This window comes from Apaloderma vittatum, unplaced genomic scaffold, assembly GCF_000703405.1.
Source record: "Apaloderma vittatum isolate BGI_N311 unplaced genomic scaffold, ASM70340v1 scaffold32892, whole genome shotgun sequence".
Lineage (NCBI taxonomy): Eukaryota > Metazoa > Chordata > Aves > Trogoniformes > Trogonidae > Apaloderma > Apaloderma vittatum.
Genome location: NW_009703665.1, coordinates 6,565 through 21,285, shown reverse-complemented (window position 1 = coordinate 21,285; position 14,721 = coordinate 6,565). Strand labels below are relative to the sequence as shown.

The following is a 14,721-nucleotide window of genomic DNA, read 5'->3' as shown; positions in this document are numbered from 1 at the left end:
AAAAATAATAAAAAAAAACATTAAAACCCCTCCTTGTTTTTCTTCTTGTGCCCCAATATTCCATGAGCTGTGTTCATGAGAACCTCTTTACTTGCACACAGTCAGCACCTACAGTCAGTTTCTCTCTGCACCTGTGCAGGGTCACGTACATGCAAGTCTCACAGTGAAACTGAGGTAAGCCACAAGGGCTTTAGGCTATTAAGAAAGTAAATTCAATTTCTAATGCAGTAAACTGAATTTTTATTTTAAAATTCTTCAATTTAAACACAAGCTTGTCTGCATCAGAAGGCTGAATATCAATATTTGGTCCAGTCACTACTGGTGTAAGGAACTTATCACTACAGCTATGGTGGCATACGTTCTCTCTTTCTATTATAACATATGGAAAGAAAATATCAATAAAACATTTCTAATTAAAAATTATTAAAAAAAAAATCTGCCAACTTGCCATATAGGTCCAAATCCTCACATCTTAACCCAGAACGTAATTGCTAGAAAAATATCAAATACAAGCATGAGGAGTTTTACATGTTTAACTTCTATCAATTATTTCAAATCTAGTTTAGGCAAGTAGATGTTGTTTTTAACATAAGAAATTTAGGGTGATTTTGGTCCCTTTGTAAGTGCATTCTTTTGAACTCCCTGAGTACTGTACATTCCATTTCTACAGTGATTTCTGACTGGAAGATGCTGAATAAAGTGGTTTTGCGTTGCTGCATATGAAGTAAAGTCTATTGCTTAAAGTGAAACACAGCAGCATAAGATTTTACAAAATATGCAGGTGCATGTTTCAGCATTTTGCCCCTACACATCTGCACTAAGTGCGAGCCATCAACTTCTCCAAATCTCTCCTTTGGATTTCATAAGTGGCTAATTTCACATCATTAACGATAACTAGAATGTAATTGTTGTTACTATTTATGTCTTGGCAGAAAATTCCTACCAACCTACTGTCAGTAATACCTGTGAGTTAACACGGAGTTATTCAAAGCCCTGTTGGACCACACAGCTCAACTGCTGGCCGCTCCGAGGGCAGCAGCTATAGTTGTGTAGGTCTTTTTGTGAAAGAAACATAAATGGTACTAACCATCCAAACACCTAACTCCACATTTTCAAAACACAGTAGTTCATAGCAGTTGATAAAATAATAACAATAATAAAAAGATTATACTACTTCAATAAGAGCACAAACTAAGAGCTCATACTGAAGCGTGAGTACAAACGAAGTACTGAGAATCAACTCCAGTATATCCAGTTCCAAAAATAACTGTGGGCCGAAGCAGCGCTAAGCATTTGCTTATTACCATTTTCATTAAAAAAGAAAACTAGGCAGCACATTCAAATGTAAAAGACACGCAGGTAAGATGTGTTTACTTTTTAAAAAATAATTTATAAGATAACAGATATCAACAGTTCATTATGTAACATCAATATAAAGAGTTTAAAGTTACTGACTCAATCAGTATATACCAAAGATACTTCGATACCAAACGAGGCTTCCAGTTACTTATGAACCTTGAATTATTTAGCTCATTAAAGGATATACCTTAAATTCAACAGATATGGCTGAATTTGTGCACTAGTTAAAATATTTTAACTGCACATAAAAAGATGTAAAGATGTATTTTATATAGTTTTGTACAGCGTATGCACGTGTGTATGTATTTTTTACTCACCTATGAACACAATGCAGACAACAGAAGGCAGCATAGCAAGAGTGTTTTGAATATAAAAATGTTTTGTTTTCAATTTAGTAGAAAAGGTGTATTTGTATTTTGGCAGACTTACTGGTACTACTATACGAAACCAGGAAAAAGGTCATGCAAAGGGGTAAAGATTATTCTTCAACATATCTAACATAAAACAAAAACACCTAGTAGATTTGAGAATACTTTGCAATTAATGGGAAAAGCATCCAAAAGACAACATAATGGTTTAGTTTGGTTATTTTATACCTGGTTGTACCCTAGTATAGATGTGGTTTATTTTAAAAATGAAAATAAAGTTGTTCTTCTCTTCCTTCCACAAATATTTTGTTCAACTCAACTGATGTCAGAAGCATAGTGATATAATGGCCATTAACAAAAAGAAAAAAGCATTATGGACATAAAATGTACCAAAAAATAAGCACACTCAAAAATATATTTTTCTTTCCCCTACTTACAATTACGTTTTTTAAAAAAACAAAGCTTTTACAATATCAGACCAACTATTGGCTTTTCTAATAAATTTGGTGAGTACCCTCCCTGTACATCCTGTTTCTCTTAAGCATTTAGCAGTTGACTTTATACACAAGGTAAGTCTCTAAAGGAATTAAATCAGTTTGTATTTTTTTGACGAATCAAGTATAGCTTTTTGCATGTCATCGCCATGTTCATTCTGTTTTAGCTGCAACGTCTAACATGCTCCAAAACATACTCGGGGAAGTGCAAGCTGCAGACTTGTAAGCCATCCAGCTTGCACGGCATCCTCGGATACTCATCTTCTTTCCATTTGTTCTCCTCTGGATCAAAGGTGAGAATCGAATCACTGTAATGCCCATTGTAACAAAGGCCTCCAAGAACCATTATCTGCTTGTCCAGAACAGCCACACCGTGACCACTCCTACCGATTGGCATAGAAGCCAATATAGTCCACTGATCGGTATCGGGGTCATACACCTCTGTAGAAGGACACCCTTGGGATTCAAAGGAGGCCCTCAAGATCACACAGACGCCACCAAAGACATAAAGCTTACCATTGTAAGAAATCATTTTGTGAAAGCATCTTGCGTAATTCATTTTGCATTTGTTCTCCCAGCAGTTAGTGACCACTTGAGTTCTCCTTGTTCGCTGCTCTACTGTCCCTTCTTTACTGGGATCAAACACACACACTTGCTTAGAAGTTGACGATGATGTAATTCCACCAGTGATATACAACTTGTTACCAAGCACAGTCCCTTCATGGCCGTATTTATTGACTGGATAGGGATCCACAAATTCCCATTTATCTTCAGTGATATCGTACCGTTCGGTTGAGTAGAACGTTTCGTCCCTGGTTCTCCCAGCCACCGCATAAACATACCTCCCAATAACTCCAACAGCAAACTCAGACCGTGGAACAGACATGTCTGCCATTCGCAACCAAGTGTTCTGTCTTGGGTCGTATCTAAACACTTTGGACGAAGCATGAAACTCGCCATCTGGCCCCAGTTCTTCCCCACCTAACAGGAACACAAAGTTATTCACAATGGCAAGGCAGTCTGGTCGTAAAGGTACTTGAGGACCTTCTAGTTCCCACCAGACCCTTGGTTTGTGCAAAAGAAGAATTTTACTGTTTACCATACTGTGTCCTATCATTCCTCTAAATACTGCAGTCTGGGGTTTGGCAGAACGAATTTTGTTCGATTTCATTTCCATCAAAGGCTGCTGGTGAACGCTATGAAAGTAATTCATGGCTTGGTCAACCTCATGTCGCAGCTGCCGGGAGTATCGATAAAACTCTGATGTTTTTACCTATGAATACATTTAAAAGATATTAAAATTCCAACCAAGAGAAACAATCTAGAAAACCTAAAGAAATCCTAAATAACTATCTGTCATTAGAAGATTATTTTACTTGGTTTTATTCAGGCAATCTTGAGAACAATTGCATCTGTGCACAGTGGCTTATGCTAACGTATTATTATCCAAAATCCAGAAGGTAATTTAGTGATTAACAGCAGTGACTAACATTTTCAGCAGAATCCTTACATGCAGAATTTAAGCTGGAATTAGGCACAGCTGAAATCCCCAAGTCTATTAATTATTATTCCTTCTGCCCAGAAAAAAAACTCTGTTCATCTTCTGCTTAATCCATGAAGCCCCTGAATTAAAAATACACCATTTTCCTGGTTTGGAAAACATTCTACGCCACCATTCTGTATTTACTAAGGTCTACTAAGTCTAATTTCTGCTGAAATCTCACAATCAAGCCCAAGTAGGTATTCCCAAATGCTAGGCTCTGCTCACAGGGCTATTTAATTGGAGTGGGGTGGGAAGGTATTCAAATTCCTTCCTTCAGAACACGTAATTGCACAAACCACTCCTTCTGATGGTTACCTTATGGTTTCCCCTCTGTGAGTCTCCACATGTTAACACCCCCTTTAACACAAGAGGAAAACATCTCCACTTACAGTGCATTTATTTGGTAAATTGCAGAGGTAGGTTTGAACTTCCGCTTCCCAGCTGAGAGTTAGAACCTTTGAATTACTGCACAGTAGTGCTGCTCCTCAGTGCCATCTCAACTTGAAAAGAGCTATCCCTGTTTTACTGGAGTTGGTGGGGGAGACTGTAAGAATTTATCTTTCGAGGACCTCTCCTATTATCAAAGCCAATTTAAGTTCCTTGAGACTGGTTCTGAGACAATACAAAAACATACACCTGTCTTATAAATCTAACTCCACAGAGCCCTCAGGCTGCCTTGCGACTCTCTTCAAAGAGGCTTCCCTCTTCTTGTACAGTCTTGTCTAACACAGCATTCTGAATTACACCTCTAAAACAAATAAAAACCCTCTGGATATTGACAAATCCACAAATCCTCTATCAGATTTGATCCTAAGTACCAGTTTCTTTCACATAAAACCAGATGGCTTTCAAACACTCTGAATGCCTTTAGTATGTGCTAGCTCCAGAAGAGAAGGATTGCTCTGAAAAAATGTCAGACCACTGAAATTTCAAAACTACCACAAGATAACATCAGAAGCTACTCTTTTTCACTATCTGGTCCCCCTTGCTCCTATCCCCTGTCTCAAGGGAGAAAAAGGCTGTACCACCACTCACCTAAGGGGTAGTGGTGTGAGTTTTCATGTACGTGAACAGCAATTTGCAAACAAATGGTCTTTATACCTTGTGAATAAAGTAGTTGCTTGGTCTATAAACATGGAGTATTCAATTTCTGCTACATTTCTGTTAATCCTTTCTCTGCCTTGTATAGTAATTAAGGCATAGTGCTGTCAGGCATTTTTAAAAATCTTTTGAACTGTTGTTATTGGATGGTCACATGCAGCTTGGATACATTATTCTCAGGGCAATATACAACTTCATTCTACCTTTTTTACTAGGGGTAACAATGGAACAAAAAAGGTTTACTTAGGTATAGTGCTTATAAAACAACTACAGCAAGCCTAACTCTTCCAGGCAATAACAGATCTATTTTCTTACTGCAAATAAAGAATATATCACACAAACACAGGAGGCTCAGTCGATATGGCACTTGTAAGAATAAAACATATACCTTGCCTGACTGAAAAGACTGAACATAAATTCTAGAAAATACACTACGGTCAAGGTGGTGGGGTGAACAACAGCACATAAAAATGGTAAGACACAGAAAGTCTTAAAGGTTACAAAAAATTAAACAAAAGGCTAAAATAACAGAGCAACCTCGATGGGTTACTTTATCCTTAAGGGTAACTTTCAAATTCTAAACAACTGTTTAGTTAGTACAACTGTTTTATGCAACAATATCTCACATATTCCCAAACTGGAAATATCATTTTTGGAATTAAACAAAGGGATACATTATTTTTGTTCCACCTATATGCATTTCAAATTTTCTTGGATGACTATGGAAGACAACAGGATCAACATGCTCACAACGTGAAGCATGCCAGCAAAGCCTGGCACAGATGGAAAATGTTTTTTTTCCCCCCTCAACATTTACAATGCTTTCTTTAGATCTAGAAATTGAAATGCCAGCCAGAAATTGAAATTAAAATAAGCCTCATATATCCTCACCACTGTACTCCTTCACATAGCCTAAATCTCACCCCATGAGAGCACACAAAAGGAAACAAGGAATATCTCAGAATATCAAGACCAAGGAATCAATCTATTAGGAGCTTACTACTACTTACCTGGCAAAGGCACTAACACCAAAACAAAGCCTCAGTCTTTTACCTTAAACCAGAAAGACACCAAGAAGCAAATGCTACTGCCATTTATAAACTCCTTCAGGCTGAAGCTCGTGGGTAAGCTATTTACACTCACAAAGATTGTGAGTAGTACTCACAAGTACTAGTACTAGGAATTCTTACAGAAGTACTAGGAATTCTTACAATATCAGGAAGAAAAAAAAAATCGCAAAACAAAGTGACAGACTATCTAAATTCTGGTAAGAAAAGGTAGTTGGTGGCTTCCTAGACTTTGCTGTTGAAATAAAATATCAGCATTTCTAGCCTTCCACCTTTCACCAGGACAACCTCAACAATACAGCAGCAGTACCTCTCCTGATGCTCAAATGATGGTCTAATACAAATAATGGAATGTGCCTATAGGAGAACACAGACTGGTCATGCCTGCTTGATGCAAATGAAGACAAAGCAAACAGAGGGCAGTTTGTCCACTTCCACATACCTGTCTGTGTGAAATATTCCAGAATTATTTGAAAGTCTTTCTCAGCTCACAGTAAGGAAAACCCTCCAAACACCTACACTTCTCAGTAATTTTATAATAGTTTTAATTACTTGTGTGTATAATCAAGAAAGAGAAATATTAATCTGTATGTGTTTAGGTATTAAAACACAAGTATAAACTGTGCATATGCCTTAGTTTTAGTAGATTGAAGAATATGTCCCTCAGTGAGCCTTTTCTAGGAATTGCTGACATCCAAAACATGCTGAAGGAAATCCCTCAGCATCCAAAAGTAGTCTTTTGCCATTACCTCTAAGTAGCAACTAGTTAACCAACAAATATCCAGGCACTTACCAACAGACCAATTTTCCTGTTAAGTTCAAATGGAGAACCTCTAGAAGGAACAGGCACTTAATTACCAATATATTTATTAAAGACAATAATCACATGTTTCTGCAAAATGACACCAAGCTGTGTGGTGCAGCCGACATGCTGGAGGGAAGGGATGCCACCCAGAGGGACCTTGACAGGCTTCAGAGGTGGGCCCAGGCCAACCTCATGAAGTTCAGCCAGGCCAAGGGCAAGGCCCTGCACCTGGGTCGGGGCACTCTCAAGCACAAATACAGGCTGGGGGATGAGGAGATTGAGAGCAGCCCTGCAGAGGAGGACTTGGCAGTGTTGGTAGATGAAAACCTGGTCATGAGCCAGCAGATGTGCGCTCATGGCCCAGAAAGCCAACTGCATCCGGCTGCATCAAGAGGAGTGTGGCCACCGCTACTCTGCTCTCCTAAGAGCCCACCTGGAGTAATGCATCCACCTCCTGAGTGCTCAGTGTAAGAAAGGCATGGGCCTGCTCAAGCAGGTGCAGAGGGCCACAAAGATGATCATGAGGTTGGAGCAACTCCCCTGCAAGGACCAGATAGAGGTGGGGATGAGTTCAGAGTTGGGGTTGTTCCGTGTGGAGAAGAGAAGGTTCCGAGAAGACCTTATAGTGGCCTCTTAGTACTTAAAGGGGCCTATTGGAAAGAAGAGGAAGGACTCTTTGTCAGGGAGTAACTGTTTCAAACTGAAAGAAGGTAGATTTAGCTTACATGTAAGGAAGAAATTCTTTACTGTGAGGGTGGTGAGACAGTGGCACAGGTTGCCCAGAGAAGCCGTGGATGTGCCCTCCCTGGCAGTGTCCAAGGCCAGGCTGGATGGGGCTGTGAGAAGCCTGGTCCAGCAAGGTGTCTCTGCCCATGGCAGCGGGGTTGGGACTAGATGATATTTAAGGTCCCTTCCAACTCAAGACACTCTGTGATTCTATGAAAAAATGCAAACCAGATGGAAATGTACACTAACTGTGATGAACCTTGCAGTAAAACAAATGTGCATTCTTAAGAGCACATCAACTCTGAATTGATTTTAAAAAAAAGGCTTTACAGCATCTTGCTGAAGTGTCTCAAAGAAAGTCTGTTAGACTTCCTTACCTATGCCAGTCTTACTGGTAGAAAAAAACCCTAGAAATTTAATCCAAGCGATGAAGTTATGTTCATGTGATTTTTTCATCTTCTTTTAATACTGCTCTTCAGTTTTCTGGACAAAATCTTCTTACAGAGGGTCTGCTGGGACATAGTTCTAATGTAAGAACTATCTCATGAGAACCATGTCATTGCTCCATCTATGAGTTACAGTTGTTCATAATCCAGACTTTTATCTACACTGACAGGGAGCAGCAGAAACCAAATCAAATGTGTCATTCCATTAAAAAAAAAAAAATTAAAAAAAAAAATAATTAAAACCATCCACCTCTCTACTCACCCTCTCCATGGTCAATACCACAAACATCAAGCCTTCAAAATCACCACCATCCCTTCTGCCACAGCACACTGGAGCTTGAATGCATTTTCTCTTTTTCATTTTGAATCAGTGAAACAGTAAAAATTGCAGGCTTTCCAAATTAATGCAGCTATTAATCACTGCCCATTTTTCTGCTCTTCTGCAATACATGCTTTTCTAGCTGCAGCCGCTATGCAAGTTTCAGAATTTTCCATCTATATTCTATGAAAAAGTAAAGCCAAAGATGTAAGGCATTGGTTTCTGATTTTGAAAGTGATCCCCAAAAAGACGAGCTGTATCCCATGTTATGCTCATCATGTTCCACCTCACCCTTAAAACAATTAAGCAAATTAATAAGATACAGGAAGAGCAATAAAATCCAAGGTACATGTTCTGTAACACAAGTTTGGCTTCAGTATACAGCTGCCTTGTTTGGGTTTTATTACAAAAACTTACAGTTATTGCTCTATTTGTATTTTTGTTACTTGAGCTTTTAGGAAAAAGCTTTCAAAACAATTAAGAAAGGCTACTTCTGAAGTATACAATTTTTACAAATTTGAGGTCTAGTATTTTACACGTAGTAACTAAATCTTAACATGTTATTATATGCTGTAGGTATTAGTTTTGTTCCTTCTGTAGAACTGTTAAAAAAAAAGCCACAGAAAAATCTAGATGGCTCATAATAGGACTGCCTCATCTCTAGTCACATAAGCAGAGAACTATTTCAAAGGTTATAAAATTGTGCTTACTTAAGTATTCTAAAGCTGCCAATCCTGAATGTGTAAGTGATGCAAGTCAAACTCAACTACTAGGAGTACAGAAGCTATGCTACACCTTTTCCATTAATAATGATGGCATCTGTATGATACTTTTAGAGAGCAAATTCTTCCTTTTACTTGTAAATAAATTGGTATTTTACTTGAGATTAAGCTGAATCAAAATTAAAGATCCATCAATTCTATCAACTAATATCCTTATTATTTTCAGATCTCCTTATCTTTGGCCATATTCTAAACACAACTGTAACCCTGTAAACAAACATTATCAAAATGTAAGCACTGTTATTCCAAATCAAAATTCAGTCAAATAGAAAAAGTCACATGTATGTCTCTAAAACAGTAGCAATCAAAATTACTTCGCAATCAAACATCACTATACACAGCATTGGACAACTTGCTGTACTTAACTTTCCCTTTTTCTAGTATGTCTCATTGCTTAGTTACACCCCGTGGCCAGTATGAAAACTGGTCACTACCAGTACAGGGAGCCGAAAGGCCATTCTTCAAGTGCTAGAAATCACTCACAGTTTTTCAGCTTAAACATAGAAACACATGATGATATAGGCTCTGTGAAGCAGAGTGAAGAGTGCCCTCAAACTGAGTATTTTGCTGTTCCTTTTTAGAAAGTGGCAAGAGGAATTGCCACAACCAAGCCAGTATCTAGCTCAGATCTAATCTCTCAAATCAGAGTGGGGCCAACAATCTACATGCCAGAACTGAGATGGTCAGCACATAATACACACTGCTGGCAAATCTATCCAAGTCAGCAATAACCTGTAGACATAAAGATATCAACTGCAGCACCTATTTAAGATAAGAGGGGCCTACTAACCTCATCCACTAGGCAATTCTTATTCTAAACTTCAGCATACAAAACTGCAGGAGATACATATGAATATAAGATGTGGAAATGCAGAGAAAAAAAAAGAAGATAAATTCAATCCATATATCAAAGGTAAACTTACAACAGCAACTTCTCAAAGTTACACGCTTAAAGATAGAGTGCTATTCATCTTACCTTTAACACAGAAGTTGATTCACCTAGTGAATAGTAAGTTTATGATTTAAACTGGGAATTTATAAATCAGCCTGGGCTAGTATAACTCTACACAATGGACATCTTTCAATCTTAAAGATAGAGATTTTGAAACAACATTTCAACCTCAGTAGTACATAGAAACTAAATGGAGCTTAAATAGTATATAAAGGGAAATCATGACATGGTTGCCTCCAATAACACAGAGATGAACTCAGCTCTCTAGGAGAAATGCCCTCTGACTTATCTCCAACTTTCCTAAAGGCCTACAGAGCCATGGATATGTTTCAAATAAAGGAAAGCATAACAAGGATAGCGCAACTTGTGCTTCTCCCTGTATACTTTGCCTTTATTTTTTAACTAATGCCCAAATCCCTTATTTATTTTTCCATTTCCCACATACATCTACAGGTATTTTTAAGGGGTGGGGAACAAAAGGAGTATCTATTCCTACTTCAGAAGCAGTTTTCCCAGGACAGTTTAGAGTAAGCAAACAGGCTGCAATTTCACTTGTGCACTCCAACTGCACATCATGTGTAAGTCAAGTCACTCATTTAATCCTTAAAAGGACAAGCCATCCCACTCAGATTGTAAATTTCTTCCCAAAAAATGACGTAAGAAATAGAGCAGCTGAGGAGACCAAAAGTATCCTTACTGTGACTTGCAAAATGAAGTTATATAAGTACTTTATATACTACGATGCCAAGCATCTTAGAAATGCGTATTAGAAGGATTATGTAAGAGTACGTATGACAAGCCAGCCAGCATATAGCCAATACAGAGCTTGCTGAACTGGAAGAGTCAACCTAAGATTGTATTTTGTGCATTCATGCAGGCATTTACTATGTGCTGGCTTCAGGAAAAAGGCGAATGTTTTTTGTGTATCTCCAAAAACAACAACAAAACGCTGTTTTACCAATGTTTACCCCTTCTACACACAGAAGAGAGTTCTCCTCTCCAGAACAGGTAACAGACATGCTCTATATTTAAAAGAAAAATAATAATAATAAAAAAAAATAAGTGTGGTCTATATTTTGATGTTAGCTCCAACTGCAGTTGTCCTGTGTCACTTGCCACAGTGGATTACTCAATGCTCTCTAGCCAGAGCAAAACACAAATTCCTAGCTGTAGCAAAGGATGACATAGTTAGTGGCGCATCCCCCTGCGGAGCTGTCCCTCCAGAATCTGCACTGGCTTCTCTGTGTTCCCACTTACCATTAGTGGAAAGGGTATTCAGGAATAAAGCTTTTACATGTGGGTTTAAAAACAGGGATGCTAAAAATGAGTTATCTCCTACAGTTGTACCTATCTGGTCATTTGGGAGCTCTTAAGACAAAACCTGAGAAGTGGTATATACAGGATTTATACCACTGATGTCAAAAACAGCTCCAGAAGTTATACCTAACTATAATGCCGAATACCAACACATACTTTTCACTTTTGCTTACAGAAATTTACCTGAAGACAGCTTGATGCCTGAGCTTGTATCCCAAAAACTCGAAGAGCTGAACCAGATACTTTCAGATGAGCCTCCCCCATCAGATTTACATTAGTAACGCTCTGTGAATCTGTTAATCACATTAATTTTCCTACTGAAGACTTTAGATAATGTAAGAATAAGGTAAAAGTGTTACTAAACCCAAGAGACTACACAGTATCTTGCAGGGTTCAGCACATAGTAGTAGTTGGAAATATTTTAACCCATTATAAACATGACTTTACTGCTCTAAAACATGTTTAGGTATTTATTTTGTTTATGTCTATAGGCTAAAATAAGACCATAAACACACATTCTGTATGATTACTTCCTCTACTCAATTCCCACACACACAAAAAATCCAAAACACACACCCACTAGTCTCTGAAGTAATTAATAGCTTTTATAAGTTTTCCATACAAGTAAGTGTAAGCAATACTTCCTTAAATGATCCAGTAGCTCTTAAAACCACTCAGAACAATATAACCTTATCTGCATATTCACTAGATACCAAAGTAAAAATATATGGGAAACTAATTTGTAAGAAGCCCAACAAAACCACAGGCTCTTAAATCCTATTAATTCACTGAGAAGTGAAAAATACACAAGTTAAAGTTGTATCTTATCACACAAGGTTAACATTGTTAAAACAAAAAAGCACAGTTCAAGTAACTTCTAATCTGAATACCCTTACTGTTACTAGCCCACAAGAGCCGCTTACAAAGTTTTGTAATTCTCTACCGTTGGCAAATACTCAGAGATTCTCAGGAACTAGAAAAAAAAAAATTTGTCGATTCTTCAACAAAACAGCAGAAAAATCAAGTTCTCTTTTAACCTCTTAATACATAAAATGATCAGGTGAATTTTAGATCACCTGTTACAAAGACTCTTCTGTTAACCATTACAATTCACACTGTCAATTTTTGATTGTATTATATGCCTTGTGCAAAACCAAATACATGTGTAACTTTGCAGAATGAGGGCTTGCTTCCACCTTCTGTGTAACAGCACAAGCACTGAAGATACAATGACAACAAAAACACCCCGCAGAGTTAATAGCAGATGCTAGTTTTCATTTGTAAATAATAAAAAACCAAAACTGTACTTAAAACATGTAAAATCTACAGTCACCATGTTTTGGTTATATTGATAACAATTAGCATTACATATGCCCTACGTACTGTATGTAGCTCCAAAATCTCTGGAAAACAACAAGAAACTTGTGGAAAAAGCAAGAATGATTGAAATAAAGCTTGATACTAGTGACCTTATTTAAAAGTGTCCTTTCCACATGGAGTCACTTTAAAACATGTACTGTAAACCTACCTGTTCTCCAGCCACTGCACATACTACTGTCTAATAATTAGATGACAATACTCTTAGATGTTTGTCTTCTGCTGGTTTACTAGAAAAATAAACGCTATCCTTCTGTTCCTCCTAACAGGTTTGGGAATCTTACCTATTTAATGGCATGCTGCCCTAGCTAAATGATGAATCCTGTCTACTGCTTTTCAAATGCACCAACCTTCTCAAAAACACTGGATGGTGTCATCAAACAAAACCTGATGTTCTGAATGATGGTGTCCGTATGCCTCCAGCGTCTTCTATCATGTCGCAGCCAGGCCTGAACAGCTTCATACAGCTCTATCTCTGGAAACCTGCTCAGATGATCATTGTCCAAGTAAGACATGAGCTTCTCAAAGCTCAGGTATGAAAGGAAGTCAGGTCTGGACATGAGTGGCACAAAATTCTCTAGCAGAAAGGAGTCCAATTTTTCCCTGACTCCTTCGATGTTTACACCGAAATCATCCAGAAGTCTCATAATTTCTGCACAGTTTTCTAAGCAGATTTTAGCTAAGAGAAAAGAGCAGCAAAACTTTACCACCTCTATAAGCTGGACATACATGGCAGCCTGAAGGATTTCATGAACAGTGTTCATACTCAGTTCAATAGTTCCATAGTACATGAATTGGAGGACATGACTGAAGCCTGTAGCTGTCAGACCTTTCAAATGGATTTTGTCCTGATCTCGTTCTCGCATATCAGCTGTAAACATAATCCTGAAGTAATCGCTCTGGGTGGCAAGCAGGGCTTTATGAGCCTGAAATTGGTGGTCTTCAATGACAAGTGTGACATCAAGAAGCAATCCCTCCTCATACAGTGCTCTGAATCCAGCAGAGACACTGGTGTCGTGGATGGAGGAGCTAAACCCTTCCACGTCCCCTGCCATGAATCACCTAGGGGGAAGAAAAAATAAATAAATAAAAATAAAAATAACTTTTTTATTTCTAATAACATATCACAAACCCTTCCTGACTAGGTAAATTCTGAGATTGCCTTTATTAAGACTTAAGTCTTCACCATCCTTTTTGTTTTCTGTTCAGCTGCGAAAACAAGAAACAACTTAAAACCACAAACTTTAAATATATCTCTCCCCAAAATAATCACACTTTAATGAAAGGGTAATAAACAGGAATAACTACGTGGTACAGCCAAAGTGATTCCTCATTCAAACTACTTAGTGGTCAGACAATGAATATGCAATGCTAAAAGAGTTGTCACAGTCTTCTTGCTTTCCCCCACCCCACAATCCTTCTAAAGAATTTATCACAGGGGAGCAGTAAAACAACCACTCTTGAATACCAAAGGTTTCAGGAAGAAAGACAAACTTCCTAAACTTCAAAATCAAGTTGCAGTAGATCTGTGTGAGGTATAACCTAAAAAAATTGTAGTCTCTTTAAGAATATATGCCAATTTACTCAAATGCAATTTCTAGGAAAACTTGTTTCTTACTGTACGGATTAATAAGGTGATGAGATTTATAAAGTGCAAAATACTAAGGCAACAAGAAGCACTGACAAGATTAGGTCACCATAAATAATATTCTGTACACTAGATTTACTGAAGCTTAATTGCTTATTAAACATCTGAACATTTGCAGGTGTAGTGTTAAGTGCAAGATATAGTCAGACTGTAATTAAGCCAAAAAGAAATTAAAGACTAGCAGGATTCTACCCTGTTAAAGAAGATAAGTAATTAATAAAAATGATTCAACTCATAAACCTAACAGAAAACTAAACCACCTTAAATTACACTGCAACATGACACTCGGTCATGTGTACATGAATTTACTGGTAACGTACATAAAAAGCTAAATAACATCAATAAATTTAAAAAATATATTTTTAAGGTTATAGAACTTCAGAGCAGTATAAGGCCCAGCAGTGACTCTAGGTTGGC

At 37.7% G+C, this 14,721-nt stretch overlaps 1 protein-coding gene across 1 annotated transcript; it reads right to left on the bottom strand.

Moving 5' to 3' along the window:
• Positions 1–2,384: 2,384 nt before the first annotated feature.
• Positions 2,385–13,724, bottom strand: KLHL15 (kelch-like family member 15). Its single transcript, XM_009864711.1, has 2 exons — positions 13,007–13,724; positions 2,385–3,494 (listed from the first exon to the last, which is right to left on the bottom strand). Exons 1-2 carry the CDS (start codon positions 13,709–13,711, stop codon positions 2,385–2,387), a joined length of 1,815 nt encoding a protein of 604 aa, XP_009863013.1. The 5' UTR covers positions 13,712–13,724.
• Positions 13,725–14,721: the final 997 nt, after the last annotated feature.